Source organism: Orcinus orca, chromosome 4, assembly GCF_937001465.1.
Source record: "Orcinus orca chromosome 4, mOrcOrc1.1, whole genome shotgun sequence".
Lineage (NCBI taxonomy): Eukaryota > Metazoa > Chordata > Mammalia > Artiodactyla > Delphinidae > Orcinus > Orcinus orca.
Window position 1 is genome coordinate 47,950,050 of NC_064562.1, and position 27,608 is coordinate 47,977,657.

The 27,608-nt window shown below is 45.6% G+C and overlaps 1 protein-coding gene across 10 annotated transcripts in view; it reads right to left on the reverse strand.

The window, feature by feature from the left end:
- SHROOM3 (shroom family member 3) overlaps positions 1-27,608 on the reverse strand; it is a 197,568-nt gene that overhangs the window by 33,626 nt on the left and 136,334 nt on the right. For all 10 annotated transcript variants that reach the window (XM_033406499.2, XM_033406498.2, XM_033406495.2 and 7 more), the window contains 2 exons: positions 11,077-11,208; positions 1,551-4,710 (listed from right to left, as the gene is read on the reverse strand). In XM_033406499.2, coding sequence (XP_033262390.2) covers positions 1,551-4,710; positions 11,077-11,135 — 3,219 coding nt within the window. In that variant the 5' untranslated portion in view covers positions 11,136-11,208. The remainder of the gene's footprint in view (positions 1-1,550; positions 4,711-11,076; positions 11,209-27,608) is intronic.

A 27,608-nucleotide genomic window follows, 5' to 3' on the forward strand; every position in this document is an offset into this window, starting at 1 on the left:
TCCCTCCCATAGCATATTATTTATGACCACTCCCAAAGCATTCACTATTCGTGTTAGTTATTTATATGTAAGTTCATAGTCCTTTGCTCAATTGTGAACCCCAGAAAGGCATGACCCTTATTTTCCTTTACGTTTCCTTTAAACCTATAAGCAGTCCTTTTCGTAAAACACACACTCTACAAATGCTTGCTGAATGATTACATTCTCTGCTGGGGAAAACAGAATCTGAGAAGGGACAATGGAGGGGTATTCTTCCCTGTGGTAACATATATGTGAATTCCTCGCATCTTCTTACCCGGCAAGGGAACCATGAGGCAGGACATCGACTTGCAGTGCACGTGGAGCTTGAGAATGGGCTAAGAATTAGGGGAATTGATAGACTCCTGGAGCCAGAGTGCTCGGATCTTACTCCTAGCTCCGCCTAAAATTTCCAGTGGAAAGCGCCTCGTGATCTTTTCATAGTCTGGAGACTTTATGAGAGAATTGGGAAGTCTGACATTCTCCTATCTCACCACGATAGTACACAGAAAGAGGCAGAGAGACATGGATTTGATATGGATAATATACTCCACCACATAGGATTATTTTGAAGATTAATGGGATAATAAACATAAAAGCATACTTAGTTGAAGGCCTGGAGCTCAATAACCAACAACTATCAAAGTCAATAACTATACTTATTTTGTAAATGCAAAAGTCCAATAGAAACAAAGAAGGTATGAAGCTAACGTCTTTAAAAAACTGAGACACAGCCTCTATTGCATGAACTTAATAAAGGAGAAAAGAAGCAAAACAAACAAAAAACAAAACGCAAAAAAAACCCCGAAACAAAAAGATAACCCCTAAATTTTCCTAATCTAATTCTTACACTGAGAAGTGGGTAACACTAAAATGAAATTATTATATATATATATGTATATACTATATAATACATACATACTATATATGTATGTGTGTATATATATTATATACACTTGTCTTCCCAGTATCCCCAGGGAATTGGCTCAAGGACCCCCCCCCCCAGGGACAGATACCCAAATCCACCTGATGCTCTATACTGATAAAATGGCATAGTATTTGCATATAACCTACACACATCCTCCTGTATACTTTAAATCATCTCTACTTACAATCTAAATACTACGTAAATAGTTGCTGGCGTGCTGGCAAATTCAAATTTTGCTTTTTGGAACTTTCTGGAATTTTCCCAATATTTTCCATTCCAGTGCAGAACCAGGAATACGAGGCCTACTGTGTGTGTGTGTACACATATACATCTGTACCCACTGATACACACTCATATATATGTATAGATATCTATATTGGTATACAATACATGTATCTACATAAGATATCGATATCTACGTACTATATATCTGTATCTCTGTAATGATCTCATCAGACAGGGGCACTGAGAAAGCACCTTATGAAAACGAATGCTACTCTCTTGCGTGTAAAAGGAAAACAAAGGGGAGAGGAGGGGTTAGAGAAGTCGCACTAAGGCTTCCAGGATGCAAGGGGCAGTGCTAGGACCCGCTGGCTGCACATACCTGGCGCTTGTCTGCGGTGGGAGATGACCGTGACCTCATGTGGACAGGGATGGCCTGAACGCCTGAGCGCTCCAGCAGGTCCTCGGCCGACATGGACTTCCCAGCCCTCCCGGCAGCGGACCCCCACGGGGAGGGCTCCCCAGGGGTCCTATCCAGCCTCTGGGGGCCCTTTGGACCGCCGTTAGCTCCACTGAGCAGTTCTCTCGGGCCTTGGTCTCCGCGGCGCCGTTCCCCGAGGTGGCGGCCATCGGCAAAGGAGCTGCTGCGATCTCGGGGGGCCCGTGGCGGCTCCCCGCCACCCCCTTCCGCGGTGACCGTCTGGAGGGCGGCCTCCCTGCGGGGCGGCAGGCTGGGCTCCCGCAGAGAGGAGAGACTGGAAGCAGCAGCGAGGCTGGGGCCCTCCGGCGCGGCCTGGAGGTAGGCGCTCTGGGGGCGCTCCCGCAGCGGCCCAGGCTCCTGGAGGCCGCAGCCAGCGGCAGCGGGCCGCTTGCCGGTCTTGCGCTGAATGTAGTCGGCCAGCGCGCTCTGCTGGAACTGCTTCAGCTCGGGCCCCGACAGGCTGAGGGTGGAGCAGGCCCTGCCGTCTCGCTCGAAGATGCGGCGCCGGTCAGCCACCGAGCTCTCCGCGAACTGCGGCCCCTTCCTTGGCGGGCCCGGGGGCGCCGGCTCGGCCTCCTCCGAGACCCCCACCTCATGCATCTTCTCGGGCTCCGAGTACGAGCGCTTCTTCTGCTCAGGGGTCAGGTGCCGGCGCGGCCCCCTCCGGGTGGCGGGGGGCGCGGGCCGGGCAGGGTCGCCCTCGGCCGGGGTCACGCTGTGCCGCTCGCGCGGAGTGTGCGGAGAGGCGGAAGTCGGCGCTTCCGGGCTCCGCAGCCCCACGTGGGCAGAGGCGGGTCGCAGCCGCCAGGGCCTGGCAGCTGTGGGCGTCCCCGGCTCGAGGTCCCGGCGTCGAAAGGAGGTGGCGCCCAGAACGCGGGACTGCGCATCCTTGATGCTGTTCCGGTAGGCGCGGCTGAAGGGGGCATCCGGCACGGGCGACTCTGGCGTGCGGGGCCGGTCATCGGGCCACACGGCCTCCTTCTCCGCCTCGCTGAAGAGCTGGAAGGTGCTCTGGCTGCGGAGCAGGCGAGCGTCCCGCCTCAGCTGCTGACCACACGGCTGCCAGGAAACCTCTTCCGACTTCGGCTCCCCGTTTTTGCAGTGCGGCTCCCCATTGCCTAGGGGTTCAATGGATTCGGAAAAACGGATATGGGCCTTTGTCTCCTCCAAGTCATTCCCCGAAGTATTAGAAGTTGGGAGTGTCCGGTTGGGCCTGTGGTTATAACCGTAACTAGAGCTGCCCGCACTCGGGGGTCTCTGGCTCCCTTGCTCTCGCTGCTCGATCTTGGAAACCTTCTCCAGCACGGAGCAGTGGGGCTTCCCATACTGAAAGCCCTGCAGAGCCGAGGCGCTGCTGGAGCTGAGCCTCCTTCGGCCCAGACTGGATGTCTCCTGCGGGGGCGGGGAGGGCAGCTCTTCATACCTTGGGTCTGAACTGTGGAACGAAGCCAAGGCACTGGTTCTCCCCTCAGGCCTGGGATAGGAAACTGACCTGTCCAGCTGGCTCCTGTGATCAGGAACAACAGTCCTTCCAGAGTCCTCTGCCTTGGTGCTGACTGTACAGGTGGACGTGCCTTCCAGGTAGATCTCCTGGGCTCCCCCTCCTAGATCCAGGCTGCTTTGCCTTCTTAGACTCTCAGGAATGTTTTGGAGGGAGGAGAAGGCAGATGTGGTCTTGCCAAAGTTGCCTGGCATGCTCTGGCCCAGGCTGCCTCTGTCGAACCTCCGTCGGAGGTTGGCATTGTGGTCTTCATGGAAATCCCCCTCCCAAGGCTCTGAGGGCAGGAAAGATCTCTTGTCTTCACCCACTTGCCAGGCCTGAGCCGGAGTGGATTGGAGGCTGTGGTAATTAGAATATTTGTTGCCCTGCGTGCTCTTTCTCTCACTGGGATGTGGGCTGTCGCCTTGGAGAGGTGTGAGAAGTCTCTTCAGGGAGGTCTCCTCCTCCTCGTTTTCAGGCACTGAGAGGAAATGGACTTTGTAGGGGACACATTTGGCTGAAACTTCAGGTTTCCTCTCTCCCGGGGACACTGAGTCATGTTCTAGGGGCTGGCAGAAGGCAAAGCCAGGCCTGCTAGATCCACTTTGGTTCCCATTCTCATCAAGGGCAGCCGTCTTGTCGCAAGCTCCCTGCGGAGCTGGATACCCGCCCTCCTTGGCCAGCGCAGGGTAGAGGGTGCCGTTACCACTCACGGAAGGCCGGGGCACTTGGGCAAAGTGTGGCTCCAGGGAAGGTACCGGGTAGATGCCAGTCGGCAGCAGAGGTTGGCCAGGTTGGGCCTTCTGGGTGTAATTATGCTTGGGCTTCACTGGGGGGCTGTTTTCTGGACTTTTCTCCAGCACAGTATGCAGCTGTTCCTCTATGAAGGGAGATTTCAGGGTGCCTGCAGAGTTTGCCTGAGGCCGGCAGAACCGTTTCTGATCAAGGCTAGACCAGGAGCCAGGCCGCTCTCGCTGCCGAAAGGCCGCATAACTGTCACTCCGAGCCGGGGGCAGGGGCGCACCCACTTTAGGAGGCAAGTTGTCCACGGTGGTCTCCAAGGAGCTGGGGCAGTGCTGGCTCCAGGAGGGGGGTGGTGCTTCCTTGCCCCGAGGAACACTATGCCATTTCTCATAGCCCTGACCATCTGCCAATGCTCGGGCCTCCTTACCTTGCAGGAGCAGGCCTGAAGAGTTCACCTCATACTCTGCTGAGACCCCCCTCCGGGGATCATAGACTGTCTTAACATAGCGAATGTCTGCCTGCCTCATCCCTTCTAGGAGGCCACCTCGAGCAGAAGTGGTGTCCACGGAGCCTGAACGCTCCCGGCCAGAGATGCCGGGGGCCGGATATTCGAGGATGCTAGAACTGGCGGAGAAGGAGCTGTAAGCCGAGTCTCTCTTGTTATGGAGGTGGCCAAGCTGCTCAATGCTGCTGGTAGACTTGGCCGGGGAGAGAGGGTGGCAGGGCGGGCATCCCCCGCTGGGCTCCAGGCTGTCCGTGCTCCCCTGGGAGCTGCACCGGTCGGGGCTCCGCCTCAGATAAGCATGGTCATAGCCGGAGAGGTCCCTGGTAGAGGAGCTGGAAGAAAGGGAGGCAGAGCGGTCAGCAGGGAGTCTGTATCATTCCGCAGGCTTACAGGCACGGGACCCAGCCTATAAACGTACCCTTGGGAAAGATGTTTGGTTTCTGGAAGGCTGGGGGGAAAGGGCCATATTTGGGCCTTGCTCAGCCTCCCTGCGTGTCGTCACTAGGAGTAACTGCCCAACGCCGCAACCCACGGGCCGCTCATCAATCACCCAGGCTCGCCGAGGGAGAAGCGGGTAGCACGAGGGGGCCACTTGGACACGGGCGGCACACTGACGGGATGTGCTCCATGCCAGGAGTGACATTCTGCACACGCCAAGAAATGAGAGAGGTGGGCGAGGAAGGAGGAGGATGAGTGACGGAGACCGACATTTTATGTCCCTTGGGGCGTCTGCGGGGAGAAGGGGAGAGCTTAGTAAGAGACCAGGCACGTGAGTGGGTGAGGGCGACTCTGCACATGTCCTTGGTTTTAGTTAATATCTTTCCTTTTTATAGAATTGGAGGGCTACTCCCTGGCCATCTTCCTGGAATCTCAACTGTACAAGAGACAGTTTGTTTGTGGGGAGAGCGCCAAACACAAAACTGAAAGAGAGAAATACTGAGAGAATATTATAGAGTTAGAAAAAGCGGAGGAGAGAGAAGGAGAGGCAGGCTGGATAAGAAGCTTTAATCATAGGAGACTCTTGGGTGCTGGGAGCCAATCACCCACGGACCACTTCCCAGAACCTGGGCAAAGCCTCATACACTGGAGGGTAAAACCTCCTTCACCAGCTCGTCTAGGTGATTTTCAGAGCCTGCCTGGGGGAGGGGCAGTGACTCTCACTCCTGGCATCATACACCCCAGAAAGTTGCCATAAGACAGAATTACTTATAATTAGCTTTAATTATAAAATCAAAATAGACTTCACCCCAGCATGTTGGGGGAGAGAGGACATGGACATAGGAAGGAGTAAGTAGCTCAAAAATCAAACAGCAGTCTCAATAGTTCAACATTTGGGACTCACTATTCTCTAAAGAAGAGAAAAGAAGAACTAAGCGTTCTTGCCTGAGGTTTTCCATTTTTAAATGAATAGGCATGTAAACACTATTAAAATTCATGGAGCTGTTATGATATTTCTAGATCTCATGTAAGTAAATATGGTGTCTTAATGGCTGAGTATGCGATAATGCTTTGTGGCTGGACTGTCTCCAGAGTATATGGGAAGAGACTATAGAAGGATCACCTGCTGAGTCAAAACTGGTGCTGGAATTCAAGGAAAAGAAGACTAGATTTTCAGCAACTCACCCTAAGAATAATTTTCTCTATCAAGGGAAGTGAACTTACTGAATGGAGCATCCTGCTTTGGGAGGGACAGGTATAAATTCAAGGGAGAAAGGAAGGGAACAGCTCCTGAACCAACCAGATTAGGGAAGTCAGTCCTGGCACCCAGTGGCATGGCATATGTCACTGCCAGTTTTCACTCCCACTCCCCTCTAAATGAAGAGGCTGTGTTGAAAATGCACATGACACGGCTCAGTTGAGGATAATCCCATATGACCCGCTTGTGCTTCCCTTTATCTCCTCTAACAGAAGACTCAGAGCTAATACTCTGAGGGCACATGGAAGCAGTAGACCCCACAAGGGCTGTTTTGCTCATCAATTCCATGCAGGTGGTAGACACTACTTAATCCTCCTCCCAACTGCTAAGAATTTTAGCAGTCTTTCACTAAAAGGGTAATTCAAATCTAATTTAGGAGCATGCAAAAAAAATCAAAGTGAATAAACTGATGGGTTTACTGTAACACTGTTGAGTGGGAGGAAATGCCACCACCAACGTATCTCAAAATACAGATGGCGGGCTTCCCTGGTGGCGCAGCGGTTGAGAGTCCGCCTGCCGATGCAGGGGACGCGGGTTCGTGCCCCGGTCCGGGAAGATCCCACATGCCGCGGAGCAACTAAGCCTACGTGCCACGACTACCGAGCCTGCGCTCTACAGCCCGCGAGCCACAACTTCTGAAGCCCGCATGCCTAGAGCCCATGCTCTGCAACAAGAGAAGCCACTGCAATGAGAAGCCCGCGCACCGCAACGAAGAGTAGCCCCCGCTCGCCGCAACTAGAGAAAGCCCGCGCGCAGCAACAAAGACCCAACACAGCCAAAAATAAAAAAATAGAGAGATAAATAAATAAATGACCCATGAAATACATTCCCACGTCAGGGTCTCAGGGCCTTTGTACTCGCTGTTCCCACAAAAAAGGAATGCTCTTCACCTGGTGCAATCCCTTTCCCTTATTCAAGTCTCTGCATCAGAGAAGACTTCCTGCTACTCACTGAAGAGCACCTCTTCTGTCCTTACTCCCTGTTACTTTGCTTTACTTTCTTCGTGGCACTTACCACTACTTGACATCACATCACCTCTGTTTGAAAGTATTAATATTTTCTAAATACTTAAACCACAGCAAAAAGCACAAGTGTATGCAAACATTTCCTAAAGTGTACTCCCAGAATATTAATTGCTTAGGTGACCAAATATGTTTGGAAAATACTGGGCTAGATGACTTAAATAATTGTAATTACTTTAAGACTCCTGAGTCCTTAATAAACTCGCTCATGTGATGTTCTTAAAGGAAAATATACTAAGCAGTGTTTTCTAAACTTATGTGACCCTAGAAACTTTTTCCCAAGGAGTATCTAATGGATTATTATTCCATGGAACATACCTGGGGAAACAAATACATCAGGTTGGGGGCTTTTTATGTCTCGTTCAGTCTTGTACCCTCAATAATCAGAACTTATCTGAGACGTAGTGGGTATTCCACACATATTTGCTGAAGGAGTGAATCAATGAACACATACTGGTTCTTTAGTATTTTGATACTGTTATTTCAGCCTCTTAGGAGGGGACCAGACTACATGACTTTTCAAGGTTTCTTCTAAAGTACATAGGACTTTAGAAGTCCTAATACTTTAGGACCATTGTGAGATTTCTGTATGACAGCAAAAAGGCAGTGACAAGGACCTGACAGAAAGAGGCTGAAATACAATTTCGGTGGAATTCCAGATCCAAGCTAGCTTGCGGGCAGTGAAAATTACGTCTCCAGTCTCTCTGAACTTCCCTCTCCTTCTCTCCTCACTCCTGCCCTTCCCCAACCCTAGAGCTCCCTCTTTCTCCTGCTTCTTAATGAGAAGCAGATCCACACATTTAGGTAATATTCCTGGTTTCTGGAACTGTCAGAAGGCTGTCAGAGGAATGCCGCCCACCAGACCACTAGATGCCACTGTGTTCCTCAGAAACGTGCCAGGAGAGCTTCTCCGTCTACAGCTGCCAAGGGCTGACCCTCCGAGCAGAACTCAGAGCTGCAAGACCGAGGCATGGAATGAACAGACCACAGGATGCTCTGGGCTGCAGTAGGAGCTGGGTAACCCGAGCTTCCCTTTCTCCCTCTCTCTTCCTTCACAGAGCTTTTGTGCTGACAGTCATTGTGACAGCGGGAGGCTGTGCTGAAGCTTGAATTAGAGGACAGACTGGTAGGTACAGTACAAGATCCACCTGCCTCTGGAGGTTGGGATGAGGAGGAAAGAGCAGGTAGAGAAGCAGAACCTTCAGAATATTGCACTTCTGATGCCAACGCCATCTTTCTCCTGAGGCCTCTTGGAGCTCACCTTAGTTACTGTGAGCACTTACTCTAAGCACTGATTGCAGTCGTCTTATTTCTGCCTTTGGACAAGCTTGTATTTTAGGTCACAGTATGACTTCAGATTTAGGGCCTCCTAAGGCTAGCGGTTAGGAGGCTCCAAAGGGCCCCACTGTTTAGGGGTACCCTGTTAACACACTCCTGCATTTTGTAAGTGTGTGCCGGTTTATGCCATTAACCTAGTCCATTACTAGGTTTCACTGTACCTCTGACAAGTCTTCAGCCTAATTATTATAATTAGTTTTCATAGTTACTGAGTGCTCACTATGTTTCAGGAACTACACTAAATGTTTTGCATATGTTATTTTGCTTAATCTTCACTACGAGCCAATGAGATCTGTATTATGAATTTCATTTTACAGACAAGGAAACCAAGATCAAAGAGGTGAAGTGACTGGCTCAAGCTCACGCAGTAGGTGGTGAAGTGGAGATTTAAACCGAGGTCTCACTTAGAAGCCCAAGTAGCTCACCATCGTGCTGTCCTTCCTTCACACTCTTAGGCCCCTGCATCTAACCTTCTAAAGGCCTTCAACACCGCTGTGCCCACAGAGCAAAAGCACTGTGCCTGCATGGGGCGTGGGCACTGCTGGCAGCTCTGTTCCCGGAGCACACATGGCTCAGATGGTGAGAAGAAATTCTTTCAGGGTTATTGGGAGGGACACGGGCAAGGGAGAGGAGTGCCTGTAACAAGGAGGGTAACCAGGAAGGTATTCTAACGTGGAGGGAGCCATGCCCACCAGTCAGAGCGCTAGCATTTGGCCTTTGGTTTGACCAGACATGAGTGTTAGGGGTTCTGAGTCCTCGCCAAATGCGTACCCACCGCCTGGTAGTTAAGGAATCCTTCCAGAAACATCCTCCACTCCCTGACACAGACAAGCCCTTGCATCTCATTTGTATGCGGGACCCATATTACCTTGACTTTCCTACCTCCCTACCATAACCTATATATCCAAGTACTTCCAAAAAAGTGGTAAGTGACAGAGCCTGCCTCCCTGGGCTCAGAAGATGGATTCCAATTTGCATGGCTCTAAGCCTGTAGTAAATGTAGGGGCGTCCTGACTTAGTTCTTTTTTTTTTTTTTTTTTTTTGCGGTACACAGGCCTCTCACCATTGTGGCCTCTCCCCGTTGTGGCCTCTCCCGCTGCGGAGCACAGGCTCCGGACGCGCAGGCTCAGCGGCCATGGCTCACGGGCCCAGCCGCTCCGCAGTATGTGGGATCTTCCCCGACCGGGGCATGAACCCGTGTCCCCTGCATCGGCAGGCGGACTCTCAACCACTGCGCCACCAGGGAAGCCCCTGATTTAGCTCTTTAATATAAAGAACTAAGTGGGTGGTCAGGCTTGGCTCCCTTCTCCCCAGTCCCCTTCACTTGTGTAAGGTCTGATTACTATAATAAATCCCTTCTCCTGTAACACCCATGATGGCTTTGCTTTTCCCTGACTGGACCTTGACAGAGTGACTAGAAAAGCAGAGGAAGAATAACTAGTATAACTGGTGTAGAGGAAGTATAGGAGATTACATGCAACGGCTTTGAAACCTCGCTTGGATTTGAGTCTTGACTTGGGTACTGATCAAATGTTTGACCTTGGACAAAGCCATCTTTCCAGCTTCAATGTCCTGTCCTGCGAAATGGAGTTAAGAACACTGTATCTGTTTCAAGGGCATATAGGAAGGACCACACGAGACGATGTATACACTGAGCAATCCTCAGTGTGTTAACTGCTTCGATTGGAGCTAAGCTGGATAAGTGGCTTTAACAGAAGGAGAAAAACCAACTGGGGAGTTCAAATACTGAATAAAATAATTCAGATAAAAATCAGATACAGAGGAATGGATAAAGAAGATGTGGTACATATATACAGTAGAATATTACTCAGCCATAAAAAGGAATAAAATTGGGTCATTTGTAGAGACAAGAATGGACTTAGAGATTGTCATACAGAGTGAAGTAAGTCAGAAAGAGAAAAACAAATACCGTATACTAATGCATATATGTGGAATCTAAAAAAATGGTATAGATGATCTTACTTGCAAAGCAGAAATAGACACAGACATAGAGAACAAACATATGCATACCAAGGAGGAAGGGGGTGGGATGGGAGGAATTGGGAGATGGGGAATGACATATATACACTATTGATACTATGTATAAAATAGATAACTAATGAGAACCTACTGAATAGCACAGGGAACTCTACTCAGTGCTCTGTGGTGACCTAAATGGGAAGGAAATCCGAAAAAAGAGGGGATACATATATACGTAGAGCTGATTCACTTTGCTGTACAGTAGAAACTAACATAACATTGTAAAGCAACTATACTCCAATAAAAATTAATTAAAAAAACCAGATACATATTTGAAGAAAGGACATTAAGCACTGAGGGAGGGAGTTGTCAGTTTTTCCAGTATAGTGTTATAACGTGTAATTGAGAAATGTCTGACTGAGAATCAACAGGCCCCATAAATATCTCAAATGAGCAGTCAGTGTTCAAAATAATCCTGTCCTCCCTTCATGCCAGTCTAGCCCAGGATATGAAGATGACTCGTACACCATTAGGGGTTTTAAGAGGATGAGGATAGTGGGAAGAGAGACTTAATACTCAACATAAGTATAAGAAAACAATCTTTTCTGGGAACAGGACATTTGAAAGTAAGAAGCCCCTGGGTCTCAGCTGTGGCCACTTACCTGGAATGGTAGCTCCGGGGCCAAGGAGTGCCAATCGTGCCCTGAGATATCTGCATCATGCTGGCATCGGGTTGGTTCTCCCCAAATTTGGTTGAATGCCAAGAATGAGGTCGGCCCGCAGGTTCACTGCGCCTGGGGAGACACAGGAGAGGGACCCCCAGCGTTAGGAGCAATCTCAGCTGATCGCTTCACCAATGAGATTTATGGACTTGGAAGCAGAGACTGCTGTATCCTCAGAGATGGAAAACAATCAAGTAAATACTGGAAAATGGATCTTACTGCTCACTTCTCTTAGTAACCATTGTTTTTTTTTTTCTGCTTTATTAATATGTTTATTTTCCCTTTCATTCTGACATGATTTCAGTTACATAAAAATACTGCAAACTTAGTTTAAAGAATTTCTGAATAAACCCTAGCGCACTGTTGGTGAGAGTGCAAACTGGTACAGCCACTATGGAAAACAGTATGGAGTTTCCTTAAAAAAATTAAAAATAGAACTAACAGTATGATCCAGCGATCCTACTTCTGGGCATATATCCAAAGAAACTGAAATCAGGAACTTAAAGATCTATCTGCACTCCCATGTTCATTGCAGCATTACTCACAATAGCCAAGATATAGAAACAACCTAAGTTTCAGTGGATGAATGGATAAAGAAGATGCCATATATACATACAATGGAATATTATTCAGCCACGGGAAAGAAGGAAATCGTGCCATTTGCAACAACTTGGATGCATTATGCTAAGTGAAATAAGCCAGACAGAGAAAGACAAGTACTGAATGATTTCACTTCTATGTAGCATCTAAAAAGGACAAACTCAGAAAAACAGAGTAGAGTGGTGGCTATCAGGGGTTGAGGGGGTGGAGGAAATGGGGAGATTTTAGTCAAAGGGTACAAACTTCAAGTTATAAAGATTAACAAGTTCCGGGGATCTGATGTACAGCATGGTGATTATAGCTAATTCCGTATCATATACATACTTGAATGTTGCTAAAGGAACAGATTTTAAATGTTCTCACCAGCTAAGACAGAAATGGTAACTATGTGACTAGATGCAGCTGGTATCTAATACAGTGGTGGTAATCATTTTGCAATTTAGAAATGTATCAAGATGTTCTACACCTTAAACTTGCAGTGTTATGTATCAATTATATCTCAATAAAGCTGGAAAAAATCCCACATAACCTTCATCTAGCTTTCCTACATGTTAACGTTTCATGCTTTATTAATTTAAGGCACATGGAGTTGCCTTGGTCTTTCTTTGCACGACTTGTCCATATATAAATATGGGAGCAATAATTCCTGCCCACCTCTCAAGGGACTTTCTGGGGATTTTGAAGTTCTCTGTGATATTCTGATGCTGGATAAATGCTATTATTTTAATATCTTGGTAAGAACGACATAAAAACTACCAGTTACCTTGGTGTTAACACACTCTGATCTGCGGAGTATAAACAACAAGATGCTCTCCAAAACAGTTTCTCATTTTGCAAGTCAATGACTTCACCTTTAAACATCCTGCCCTTATAACACAAAGAACTGACAAAGCCAAATGGGGAAAGTGGGTGTTCTTCAGACTGCAATACTGAAGGATGGATGAATTTGGTAAGAAGGATTACACTACTATAGAAGGTCAGAGTCAAGAGAGAGTGGCTGAACTTTATTTTTGGCAGAAAAGTGAGATAATGTTTACCAACACCTTCAGGGATTTCTAGACTGAAATCTCAATGGAGAGAAGAGAGGAGGTGCCCTGAAGCATTGACAGAATGTAGCTACCTAGGCTTAATATCAGTTGGTACACCTCCTTCATGAAGGATCAGACAACTTGCTGAACGTTCTGCATCAGACTCTGAAGTATAAAAGGGGGCTGTGCAGAGGACAATGGAGACACGCTGTTTCATCTAGGTTAAGTGAAAAAAAATTTCCCTTTGTGCTTTAAAAACAATAGCAAGGGGCTTCCCTGGTGGCGCAGTGGTTGAGAGTCCGCCTGCCGATGCAGGGGACACGGGTTCGTGCCCTGGTCCGGGAAGATCCCACATGCCGCGGAGCGGCTGGTCCCATGAGACATGGCCGCTGGGCCTGCGCGTTCGGAGCCTGTGCTCCACAGCGGGAGAGGCCACAGCAGTGAGAGGCCTGCATACCGCAAAAAAATAAAAAACAAAAAAAGCAATAGCAAGGCTCCCTTTTAAATGTAAGCTATCCAGACCTTTCTTCAATTTCCTTCCCATTCATTCAAGGGCATCCATAGAGACTTTCTACGTGGCAGCCACTATGCTGGCACTGGGGATCCAAAGAAGAACAAAGTATCACTAGACCCAAATAATTCACAGTACAGTAGAAGAGACAGCCATGTAAACCGCTATAAGACACTGAGATGGGTTCCGTAATCGAGACTTGTACAAGGTGCTCAGTGAACTCAGAAGAGGCAGTCACCGAAAACATGAAACCATGAAAGATTTCTCCAGATGGCAGGGGGCGGGAAACGGAAGGGAAGGACAACCAGGTAGAAGAAACAGCGCGATGGGCTTCCCTGGTGGTGCAGTGGTTCGGGGTCCGCCTGCCAATGCAGGGGACACGGATTCGTGCCCCGGTCTGGGAAGATCCCACATGCCGCGGAGCGGCTGGGCCCGTGAGCCATGGCCGCTGAGCCTGCACATCCGGAGCCTGTGCTCCGCAACGGGAGAGGCCACAGCAGTGAGAGGCCCGCGTATCGGAAAAAAAAAAAAAAAAAGAAGAAGAAACAGCACGACAAATGCATGGAAATGCAGAAGAACACGGTACAAGCAACTTAAGTAGGTGGAGAGGAGATGACGAGTGAGAGGAAGGCAGCAGATGAAGGTGAAGAGCTAGGAGGGTCCAGGTCTCACTGAAGGGTGTGAATAGTGTCCTATGGGTTTGGAGGCCACCGAAGAACCTTAGCCAAGGAGGGCCATGTCCAAATTTGAGTTTCAGGAAGATATTGCCAATAATGAGAATATATTTGAGAGAGACAAGATCGGAGGCTATCGTCTTGGCCAGGGTAAGAGATAATCAAGACCCGGCACTAAGGCAGGGGCAGTGAACTTAAAGGGATGACAGGTCTAAGAACCAACCACCGAGGAGGTGAAATTCCCAGCCTAGTGAGCGCTTGGATGTGGTTGGTGTAGAAGAGAGTATAGTCAAGGAGGAAGGACGGTCTTCATGTTTGTAGCTTGAACTAGAATGGTAAGAACTATGAGATGGAGGGACGGGAGCGGAGGGAGGAAGGGGGGAAACAGAGCGGGGAGGCAGATGGCTCACTTGGGGCGTGCAATGTGAGGGGCCCTGGGGACTGCAGTGGTGGACAGGAAGCAGTGGGGCCCACAGGGCTGGAGTCTGGGCTGCACATACATATTGAGAAGTCATAAAACACATGTCCTCTGAGAAAAGATAAGCTGCTTGGGGAGAGTGCATAGGAGACAGAAAGGAAGTGCTTTCAGGATGGGCCTCCGAGAACTATCACAGTCCGGGGGTGGAATGGGGTTGGGGAGAGTCCAACAAGAGAGTATGGGAGTTTCACAGCATCCTAGCGGGGAGGAGGAGGAGGAACTGTCAATCATTCCAACTGCTACCGAGAGGTGAGTGTGATGTGGGTAGATGCACATCCACTGGATTTGATGACTGATGAGTCTTTGCAATGGAATGACAGGGGCAGAGGCCTGATTAGGATGGGGTAAGAGGTGAATGAGAGACAAAATGGAGACAGCAAGGGCAGATCATTCTTTCAAGACCTTGGCTCTAAAGGGGAGAAAGAAGGTGGTAGCTAGGAGGCTAGAGGGGGCCAGGGAGTGAAAAGGATTTGTTCTTGCTGTTTTGTTTTAAATAATGAGAAGTATGAGCAAATCTGTATGAGACAGGAAGTGCATACACGCACAGCCCAAGACACCGGATGAGGAGAGGCTGACGCTCCGTAAGACTCATGAGGAAGTAGGCAAGGATGGGATTCTAGAGCACACGACCTTATGTAGGAGTAAAGGCAGGTCCACCGAAGTAAATGAGAAGAAAGGAGGAGGTAAGATGTCGATGCTCATATGAAAGGGAGTGGCTGGGAGGACAGCTGGAGGGACTTCACACCCACTGTCCTCTGTCTTCATTAGGAAGCCCAAAGAGGGAAAGGTGAGGGGCTTGATGTGGTGGATGGGGCTCATGGGCATGACAGACGAGGACTGAAGAGTCAAAACTGATTAGAGATACTTAAAAGATTTAATAACTAAGATACGGTCTCTGCCCTTAGGGAGCTTACATTCTGGTGGGGAGACCAAATGAAGTATTCCTCTAATAAATAATAAATCATAAAGGAATAATTCTTAAAGATAAAGTAAATGCCCAAGACTTGCAATGCCAAGACAGGACACCCAACTTGCGGAGCTGCTTCTCCAGAGTAGGTTGCAGAGGTTAACTCTTTGTCCTGGGGTAGAGGAAGATTTCATCCCAGGTGTAACCTTGATACATTAAGAACAGGGTGCTTGTGAAACAAACAAATCAGTAGGCTCTGAAAAACATACCCCTTTCTTTTGGATGCAGAACATATGTTGGGAGGTTTCAGAGATAAATCTTTGTTTTATAAGATTCTTCCAATATGTACAATTAAGTGATGAAATGAGGACAAAGAACAATGAAAAAGATGACCAAAATATAGCCCACCAACTCTCAGACCTTGCTGGAGCAGGGTGGGCGTGTAAATCAGTGCATCCGAATAAAGAGCAGTTTGGCAACATTCAGCAAAATCATTTTAAAATAACATATCCGTCAAAAGATTGAAACACAACCAAAATACTCATCAGTAGCAGACCAGTTAAGTCAGTGTGGTACCTCCACACAACGGAATATGTATGTGGCCATTAAAAGAACTGAGTAGTTCTATACATATGGATATGGACATATCTCCAAAATATATGGTTAAAGGACAATTGTAAGATACAGAACTGTGCGTACAGTATACTGCTGTATGTGGGGAAAACCATACAGAATCACTTACGGTTATTAATGTAAAGAGTATTTCTGGAAGAATACTTGAGAAACTAGAACCAATGACTGCCTCTGGGGAGGAAAACTTAGTTTTCACTGTATTTCCTTTTCTAACTTTTGAATTATGTCTATGTACATGCGTTACCTATTAAAAAAGCCAAGTATTTTAAAAATAGCCTCTCATTTTGAAAATATAATTCACCGTACCTGGAGATAACCAAAAAAGTCAAACAGCTGTTTATTGACTTTTTCAATGATGCAAATAATTTAATAAGCATTCCTAAAGAGCACAGCACGCTTTGACATTTTAGGATCACTCTGATCTTAACGAAGATATGGAAATATTTTCCTAAAGCATATTACATCATGAGCATACCAATAAGAGTCAGAAGACGATTTAATTTTAAAATTGAGCCAACTAAGTTTTGTGTGTGCGTGTAATTCAAACAAAGCCCTTTTGTTGCATTCCTAACCACAAACAAGGAAGCTTAATTGCGTGGGATGGGTAGGCTGATGAAACTGGAACTAGCAAGTGGCACGATGTCCTTCTTAGATGGTTTTGCCCTAACACACAGAGAGATTCAGGAATGAAAGCATATTTTGGAGAAATCTACAATAAAGCAGTTCACGTCCTTCGAGCAGTATTCACTGATCACCTACTATGCGCCTTCTACCCTGCTGAAGTACAATTGGAGCTCTGGGAGGTCGCAGATGCCCTCAAGGAGTTTATAATCTTGTTGGGGAGCCTCAGATGCAAGAAAAAGTATTAAAGAGCATCTAAGTATTACTCATTCACTCGAAAAATGTCTGAGTGCCTACTGAGTGCCAAGCATCATTCCAGGCACTTGACACACATTTTCTCACTTAACCTTTAAACTGTATCTTTATGACATAGGACCATTAATGAGAAAATGAGGTCATCAAGAGAGACTAAGCAACCCATCCACCGTCACAAGGGTTTTGAGGAGCAGAGCTGATATTTAAACTCAGGCATCTGTCCCCGGAGCCTGCGTTCTTAACTTCTGAGCAATGAGCAGTATAAAAGAGGTGAGGTGGGCAGAGGAGAGAGACAGACAATTAACAAGAAAGCAAATAAACAGGGAATTTTCATGTAGTTATAAGGGCTCTGGAGGAAACAGAACTGGGTAATGTGAGAGTGTGACCGGGGATCAGGGACAGCCTCTTTGAGAGAGTAACACCCGAACCAGATCTAAATGGTAAGAAGGAATCAACCTTGCAAAGAGCTGGGGGCAGAGTATTCAGCGCACAAAGCAAAAAAGAAACACAAAGGCCTTGAGGCAGGAATAAATGTGCGGATTTCAAGAAGCAGAACAGACTGTAGCCCAGAGCCTTGGGAATGAAGAGCGGATGGTAGGAAAGTCATGAGATCATACTGGGCCGTGCTAGCTCCTGAGGATTTTGGTTTAAGCACCAAAAAGCTCCCTTGCTGCCAGTGATCGAGAATGGGGTCTGAAGTTGGCCAAAAGGCCTGGTAGGAGAGTGGGACTTCGGATGACCTTGAAGCATTGGTATGCTTTGGATAAATGGAGAAGGTCACAACCACCACTTGGACAATAAGAAATTCTAAGAGTTGGAGTTAATTTTTTTGTTGATGCTGTTCTTTGATGAGCTGTTATGACTGAGACTTTGCTTGGGCTCTTCTGGGTGCGCTAACTTTATAAACCATGCTAGTTATCAACTGGACGTGAGTTGAACATGTAAAAATACCAAATACACTCAATACCGGCACTACCAAATAAAACATCATGTGTCTTAATTCACTTACTAACCCCCATCTGCCATCATTTGTTTAGTGCTATAATAGACACAATGCTATAATAGACAACGAAGTCCATCATAACAAGATTCTAGTCTTACCCACTCCCCCCAAAAAAGAAAGAAAAAACACTAATATCAATGTATTCTGTAAATTAGGTTTATCAGAATTAACATATCATGGATTTGGGTTGAGAGCCTTCATGATATAATTACTGAACACTTTGAGCTTAGCAGGGGATAAAACATGTTTCTTAAGGTTCTTTTGTGTATCACCGTTATTTCTTTTCCTATTTTTCCTCATCTTTTAAAAAATTATGAAATACTTCAAACACACATACATGCATTCAAGTGAATATAAAAAACACTCGTGTGTACTCATTACCAAAATTTATCAAATCTTAATATTTTCCCCAAATTTACTTCAGGTATTGTTTTGAATAGGTAATTAATTCACACAGTTTAAAGAAAAAAGATCAAAGCCATTAAGAAGTCTTACTCTCCTTCTCAGCCCTCTCCACCCATTTCTCTTCCCCCTACAGCAAACCTCTGTGGTTAATTTCTTATGTATGTTTTCCAGTGCTTTGTTATGCAAGTATAGGCAAATACGAACAAATCTCTTTTCACCCGCTTCACAAAAGGAAAGCTATGTGGTGTTCTACCCCTTGCTTTTTTGAACTTAACAACATCTGTTGTAGATCATTCTATATCAGTACTTACAGAGCTTCCTCGTAGCTTTTTTTTCCCCCCTTTTAGCTGCCTGGTAGTCCATCGTGTGCATATAACATATTTCTTCAACCAGACCCTTTTTTGCGGACACTTTTTGATTTCCAGTCTTTTGTTATTACAAATAATGCTTCAATGAATAACCATGTCTACACACTGTTTTCTGTCTGTGTCCACATATCTGCAGAAATTCCTAGAAGTGGAATTGCTGGCTCAAACTAAAACGCACTTGCAATTTTGTTAGTTATTGCTAAGCTGCCCCTTTCATGCTTTAAAGGGGAAACAAACTTAACATGAATAATTAAATGTCATCGTGCAAGTGATTCTTAGGGGGGATATTGGGGATATTATAATTACACCTTCTTTAGTATAGAAGAATAGATGATTCATATTTGAACAACAATGCCTTTCTAGGCATTTCCTGTTTATAGGAAGATTATGTGCCCCAAACACTGACGATAAAAATATACAGCCACTGAAAACTAAGACCAAGTTAAGATGCACTGGGCTGTACTCATAGCACTGTTTCATTCATAGATCCAGACGAAACTCTCTCTGGAATAAATGAAGAATCACCCTATGTTGAGATATTTTGTTGTTGTTGTTGTTGTTTTTTGTTTTGTTTTGTTTTGCGGTACGCGGGCCTCTCACTGTTGTGGCCTCTCCCGTTGTGGAGCACAGGCTCCGGACGCGCAGGCTCAGCGGCCACGGCTCACGGGCCCAGCCGCTCCGCGGCATGTGGGATCCTCGCGGACCGGGTCACGAACCCGTGTCCCCTGCATCGGCAGGCGGACTCTCAACCACTAGCGCCACCAGGGAAGCCCTATGTTTTCTACATGTTCACAGGAGACGGACAAGCTCTCAAGAACTTTCAGGGTTGAAAACACCCATTATCTTCCAAAATGTAAAAAAAGGTGTAATTGTCCCTTAGCACATGGTTGGCAAAGACATTGCTTTTGAGATATCCTTTGGCCCTTTTCAGCATCCCTAACCTCTAGTTTCTATGACTACTGGGCTACTCAAGGCTATACTTCGACTTTTTGGATTCACAGAAAAATCTAACAAGCAAACATTTCTGAGGCTTTTATAATGGCCTAATGTCTGTGTCTTTAAAAAGTGGTTCAGTGGGTAGAAAGGTATGCATTAAGTAATATAACCCCATGGCAACACACAGTCCTGTCTGGAAAGAGAAGTTCTTTTCAAAGGTCACATCCTGATAATATGCCCTGGGGACTTTTGGCTTTGGCAACTGAATCACAAGTAAGAGTGAAGTCGGCTAACAGACAGACCACGTAAGACTCTAACATCTAAAATTTGCATAAAAGGTAAAAAAAAAACCCCAAAAAACCTTTTCTTGTAAGATACTTTTTTACCCCATTCCTCCACACCGGCTCCAACATCATTTCACCACTAGTTAATCTCCTCCTCACTCTCCATTTTGAAACATTTTTTTAGATTAAATTTTATTGGGGCTTCCCTGGTGGCGCAGTGGTTGAGAGTCCACCTGCCGATGCAGGGGACGCGGGTTCGTGTCCCGGTCCGGGAAAATCCCACATGCTGCGGAGCGGCTGGGCCCGTGAGCCATGGCCACTGAGCCTGCGCGTCCGGAGCCTGTGCTCCGCAACGGGAGAGGCCCCAACAGTGAGAGGCCCGCGTACAGCAAAAAAAAAAAAAAAAAAAAGATTAAATTTTATTGATGACCACACAGAATTATTACCATAAAAAAGAGGGCATAGCCATGGGGGTGGGTGTTTTTCACTTAGCCACCAATGGGTGATGATGTTGAAATGCCTTTTTTCTCAATATGCCCCCCTTTCTTCCCTCCTCCCCTCAACTCTGACATCTACAGAGTAATCAGAATACTCAGCTCTCCTCCCCACACTTCAACAACTGCCTATATGTCACGGCAGAAATTGACACGAACACTATAACATCTTTGCCCTGTAACAGCATTCATGTTTGTTTTTCTTTGATTTTCAAATTCAATTACAATAGAATCGCATAGCATACATAGACTAGCATAAGCGCTAATTATCAACAATTTCTTCTTGTCAATTTGCAACTGGGCATTTTATTTGTTGGAGGAAGGACGGAGGGACTGGTTTTTACTGATTTCTTGAGATATCAGATATTATGATTTAAAATTCTTCTCCTCTACTACTTCTCTGTGTCATAGAATATGTTGCCAGGGCTGAAAGAGAAATCACTTTCATGCTGTTTGTTTTTATCTTCCACACAGAGACACATGCAGACATCCACAAATATATGCTCACGGATCTCAGAGAGAATGACACAGTTACAGAGAACCAGAAACACTGTGTGTGCCCCAGAATTGTTTGGAGCCTCTCCCAGAGGACCGCTGTTGGGCAAATGGGGAACAGCTCAGCAGGACACGATGAAGGTGCTCAGGGCTCTTGCCCTCCACCCAGGGGGCTGCAGGGCTGAGGGCAGGAGGCGCAGGGTACCCACCACTATGGCTGGACACCCTCCTCCTCCGTGTGTAATCCCACAGAAGATTGTCCTTTGAGGGTTTAAAGGATACCCTTTATACCACATACCAACCAAGCCATTTCAAAATCAAGCTAATTAACTTTTATGCAATGCTTAAAGTATAGCTAAATTTCATTTGCCAAAACAGTAACGAAAAGTTTTTGTGTGTGAGGCCGACGCCTTACCTTTTGGTAGTGCCTTTTTTCTAAACACCATCCCATTCAACAAAAACAAATAAATGCTCCCCAAACTTCTAACACTAAAGACACTGAATTCTCTTTTGGAGTAAGTCATGCATTGTATCGTGTTTTTCTCTTCTCTATTTCACTTTCTCCTCATTTAGAGGAATAGGTTGCAAGTGAGAAATTAAAGGCAATGACAACAAAAGAAAATAAAAGAAAGGACAGAAAGCATTAATTTTAGATAGGGACCTTAAACAATGGTCAAAAGGATCCATATTTTAAAATCATACCAGAAAAGACCCGAATGAAAAGAATAGTGAAGGTTTTAAGGCAAAGTGGATGAAAACTTTATGAACACTTGTTCCAGCCCCTCAGTTCCTACCTGCCAGCATTTCCATAATTAATTTCACAACAAGGAGTAGTTTAACCACCACCACGATTCACATATAACCTGACACTGTTGGGGAGAAAATAATAAAACTCAGAAGAATGTTCTCTCTTATTCGCCTTCAAGTGAAAGGATGCCAAATTAAACTTGAAATACCAGCCCTGGATGCCTCTCTCTTTATATATGTGTTTTATAATCTAAGCAGTTCCTATTTTCTTTTCTTTTCTTTTACATGGTATAATAACAAAATGAATGCCCGTAATAATAAAATAAATATTCAAGTCACCTGGAGATCCAGAACATTACCACTACTGGTGCAGCCACCGGTTCTTGGCCATATCATATTTCCTTTTAAGTAAAAGCATCTAGGGATGCAAACACTGGCATTAAGCATAGCTCTGAACAAAAATTTCAAATCAAAGATTGTATAAGGATAAAAGCTGAATTCAAATTATTGTGAAAAAGGGAAAAGATAATCAAGTATCTAAACCTTCAACTGTGATGGAGGTAAACACTGTACACCCAGCAATCTCAATACACACTTCTTTTCATGTAAACTCAAATGAGAAGACCACACCTTTTCTTTAATATTGAGACTACATTTGCAGGTTCCTTTTCTTTATACAAACATTGGCAATGAGAATAGAGAACCTGGCTACTAGTACATAGATAAGTAGCCATTCCTTGTGAGAGAAAGAAATTGTTTATTTGAAATTCCCCGGGGAAATGGGGAAGCAAAACCATGAAGTACACAGCAAAGAGCAACTGCTAATCTGAATGAGATAAAAAGCCACTCTAAATACGTACATCATAATATGGTGACTGTATATACAGGAGAGAAAATGATTGAAAATTCCCACACAGAAATATTAATAGTACACTGAACTACCCGAGGTGCTCAAATAATGAGAATTTTCATGACAATTTAGAGAAATGGGCTTAAATTTAATATGTCGTTGGTTATTAATTTTTCTTTATAAATAGACATAGCACAACATCAGAAAGATATCTGTGAAAGGCTTATCAGTTGAGAAGCCTGCAATGCAAGATTCAAAATCTCATTCTAACATAATAGTGGGCTTACCTTGTGGCAAAGAGAATCATCCTAGATAACAACCCTCTGGCCAACTGCATGTCATATTCAGGAGAGGGATAAAAAGCCATTTCACCCTGTTAACTGCTCTTTCTGCTCCTCCCTGGGCTGCAAAGGCTTCTCAACGATTCCATGCAACTCCCATCAGACAGCCTGAACCGCCTGGAACTCACTAAGCTCCATGCAAGTGGGAGGGACTCATTCCCAGCCACCTCTGTAGATTGCCAATTAAAATTCAATTCCTGCTCTCTAAGAGGGAAGAAGAGAAAGTGACCCTTAGTAACTTCCCCGGAGAAGAGCCAGCATCTTAGACAATAGTACACAGCTTGGGAATGCCAGAATGCTATTCCGTGGGCAGGAGGAGGAGGGAAGCAAGGAAAATCATCTGCTGATAACATGCATCAAACTGCAATCAGGAAGTTTCCTTTTTTTTTTTTTTTGCGGTACGCGGGCCTCGCACTGCTGTGGCCTCTCCCGTTGCGGAGCACAGGCTCCGGACGCGCAGGCTCAGCGGCCATGGCTCACGCGCCCAGCTGCTCCGCGGCATGTGGGATCTTCCCGCACCGGGGCACGAACCCGCGTCCCCTGCATCGGCAGGCGGACTCGCAACCACTGCGCCACCAGGGAAGCCCAGGAAGTTTCCTTTTTAATTGATCTTCTCTGCTAAACCTGCACCCTCCTCCACGTGCAAAAATGCCACTGTCTGCAAAACTGCGTGTTGATTGCTTTAAGCTTCCCACCCTTTGGAGGCTACTGAAAGAGGTCCTACAGCAACATCCACTGAGGCTTCCTGAGACACACTGTCCTGAGCTCACTAAGTCAGGAGGACGAGGACAGAACTCACTGCCAGTGGAAGTGCAAGTGCCAGCTGCTAACCCTGCTGCCCAAATAAGGATGAATGAAGAGTCAAAGCCTGAGCGTCTATGACCCATTCATCTCAATTTACTTTACAGAGCACATATCACCATGTATGGTAAGTGCTTACTGATTAGATGAGATGGTCATTATAATGATGGTGGTGACTGGTGGTGGAGAATGAGGATGGGACAGGAAGCTCATGGAGGAAAGCACTGGCTTGGAAAATCTTGAGTCTTAAGCTGGAACATTTTGTCTCTTGAACTAAGTCATTGAACTACCCTAGCCTGAGGCTTGACAGATTTTAGGGAGAAGTTCTGCCGAGATAAGTTAGATCATAGGACTCCTACTGACAAGTCAGACAAGAGAGACCTCAGGGATCCAAGCACAAAAGGAAAGGTGGGATTGGATGTGTGCGAACATTAAGCCCTGGACCACTAAGAGCTTCTCTCTCTCTTTACCTTGGTGGTTTGGCTGGTCTCTGTATATACCTGGAGTGAGGGTGGAGGGGAGTTTCTTCCTTTTGCTCTTTCCTTTTTCTTATAAATAAGTGAGAAAATCCTTTCTGGCTATTTTCTCCATGAGAAAGGAGCTACACATACCCATGACCCACTGGACTTGGAATTAGCTCATGAGGTGATCCCAGCTCTTTTCAATTTCAAAATCCATGTAGGCTTCTGTGACCTGCCATGAATTAGACTTGCTCAGTACCCACTACTAACCTTCCACCTCAACACCTGTGAGACTCCTCAGATGATAAGCACATCATGTCTGCTCTGTCTAAAGACATCAGCACCTCACCCCTTCCCATATTTCAAAACAGGACTTAGACCACAGCCAGCTTGGAAGAATTCTTAGTGGCCAAAGCTGGAACAATTTGAGCAATAAAATAAATAACAGTATTGGATTATAACCCACAGAATAAAATAATAGGAAGGAGTCCTTACTGATATAAATAGTTGGATAAATAAATAAGTGGAGGAAAGAGACAGCTCTTCCTTACAGAAGACTTCCAATTAATAAATGTGGAAGGAATTAAGGAAATACAGACTCACCTTTAGAACATTACAGTAATAACTGTCACAGACAATATCCGTTGATAGATGCTAAAATCAGTGGGAGAAAGTTTGAGGAAAAACAGAATATTTGTACAGCCTCAAAGCTATCTTCCCCCTCAAGATATGTGTTCGTTTACAAGGAGACAAACAATAACTTTACAGTGAGGAAACCTGGCAACTTCACCTTAACCAGGTAATCAAGGTTAACATCACCAGTAGTAAAACACTGACACCATGTAACCCGGGAGGGGACACACTAAGAAGGACACATCACTTCTCTGGTATTCTTGCCAAAAATGCTCAACCTCAATCCAACCATGAGATAGCATCAGACAAACCGAAATAGAAGGCATTCAACAAAATAACTGGCCCATACTCTTCAAAAGTGTCAAGGTCATAAAAGACAAGGAAAGACTGAGGAAGTATCACAGATTAGAGGAGACTAAGGAAACATGACAATTAAATACAATGTAGGATCCTGGAATGGAAAAAGGACATTAGCGGGGGAGGGTGGGGTGGGAGGGAAGGTGAAATCTGAATAAAGTCTATAAAGCCTTATAGTCTGTTGATAGTATTACACCAATGACAATTTCTTAGTTTTAATATTTACACTATGGTTTTCAAAGATGTTAGCATTAGAGAAAGGTGGGTGATGGGTGGATGGGAAATCTCTGTACTATTTTCACAGCTTTTCTGTGAGTCTAAAATTATTTCAAAATGAAAGAAAACAAAACGGGCAGGATTTGGGATCCGAATAAATTGGATGAGAACCACACCAATTTCCAAGTTTAGTCCAACATCAGTAAGACCTGGGTTGCAGAGACCTCAGAGCATAGGGAAGAGTTATGAGGTGGACTATTGTAGGGGCTTATGATATACTTTTGGAGACAAGACACACACAAGTAAAATTCTTAGAGTATAAGTAGAGTAAAAATTCCAGCCAATAGGACATGAGCGGGCGTGAGGTATGCAACATCCAGGTCATGACGTTTTCAAAAGGAAATTGCTTGCCTATCTGCTCCCTTACAGTCTCCCTTCACACAGACACAGCATCGTGAGCCAGTTTCGACCACGCTGATGAGGGCAACCCCAGCTTGTTTTAAAGATAATCGCTTCATGGTTCTAACCACAATCTCTGTGTGGTTAGGATGCCAACTGGACACACATTGAGGTTCATTTGTTTCATCCAACTGTTAAGGATTGTTTTATGAAATATTTCAATTGTTTCAAGCTCAAACCCAGCTCTGTGTGATTCCACTCTTCACGCTCTTAACCTGCTCTTGATCTGTCTCCTAAATTCAAATCAAATCTGTCTCATCTCTTGTCCCACCACCACTTGCTAAGTTCAAGCCTCGATCATTGCCCACCCAGGCCAGGGCAATAACTTCCTAACTAGGACTTTCTGGCCTAAAGTACTTTGGCACTGATGCTACATTAACCTACACACCTCAGTGGCGTCTTGTTAAATAAAAGGCTCTGACCCTCTACATTTTGAAGATCCTAGGAGGCTGAAAGGAATAGCAGTAACCTTGGGGATTCTTCTTCTTCAGGCTGTCCCTGGAGCAACCTTTTGCCAGCTGCTTCCCTTATAGATGGAGTTTTCTGCAAATCTCAGCCTGTCCTCAACGGGTATGTTCAAACTTCTTTGGAATCCTTTTTTCAAAGAAAATCTTACAGAGAATCTTAATGTAGATACCATATACAAGTGTTGTTGGATTATAGGAAATATAACAAATACTTTAATGTATATTTGCATATCCATAAACATGGGTAATTGCACAAATCTAAGTTTATAATGTTTATGTATTTCTAATCCAAGCCCACGTGTCTGCATGAAAGAGCCACGACCCCCAAACTGAAATCAGGATAATTGAAAACAATGATAACCAACATCTACTGAGCGCTTATGATGGGCTAGGTACCACTCTAAGTGTTTTATGTATATTAGCATTTTCAATCCTTTCAGCAACTCTTTGGGGTAGATTAGTTATTAAACTCATTTTATAGATTGGAAACAAAGTTTAAATAACTTGCCTGCAGTTATCTATTAAGTGGCAGAATCAAGATTTGAATTCTAGGTAGCCTGATTCCACAGACAACCCCCGCCCCCATCTTACTCACTACTCACTTACTCACTACTCACTACTCACATCTTACTCACTTACTCACTTACTATATTATACTGCCTTTCATGCTGGCACACAGACTTATGTGACAGTGATGAAAGGCATGATGAGAATGATAACCGGAACATCATTATACCACCACCTAATGTTTACTTCACCTGACATTTATTTCTTGTTCCCCAGGAGTAGGGCTCTGTGCTAAGTGCTGAATACCTTATCTCATTGAATTCCCACAGTTGTCCTAGGAAGTAGGTTCTGTTATGCTGATTGCTGAGGCAATAGGGTGGAGTGGCTGTGAGCTCAAACTGCCTGGATTTGAATCTACTGCCTCCTAACGAGATGCCTTTACACCAGTGCAAACCTCACAGCACTGGTGTGAGAATTTGATGAGGTATGCAAAGCCCTAGCACAGAGAAAGCACAGATAAGTAGCTTCAAATTTTTTTTTTTTGCGGTACGCGGGCCTCTCACCGCTGTGGCCTCTCCCGTTGCGGAGCACAGGCTCCGTCCGGATGCACAGGTTCAGCGGCCATGGCTCACGGGCCCAGCCGCTCCGCGGCATACGGGATCTTCCCGGACCGGGACACGAACCCGCGTCCCCCGCGTTGGCAGGCGGACCCTCAACCACCGCGCCACCAGGGAAGCCCGCTGCAAATTTTTATGAGACCAACTTTGTAATCTCAGGACATTCCTCAACTAGAGATAAGACGTGTTCAGTGAATATCAGTTCAAAGATGAATCAATCTTGTTGTACAATGTAACGCATTAGTCATTTCCAAAGTGCCAGATGTTGGTGTATCTCTTTTAGTGTTTTAAATTATAGCTTTAAATACAGTTGCCAATGTATTT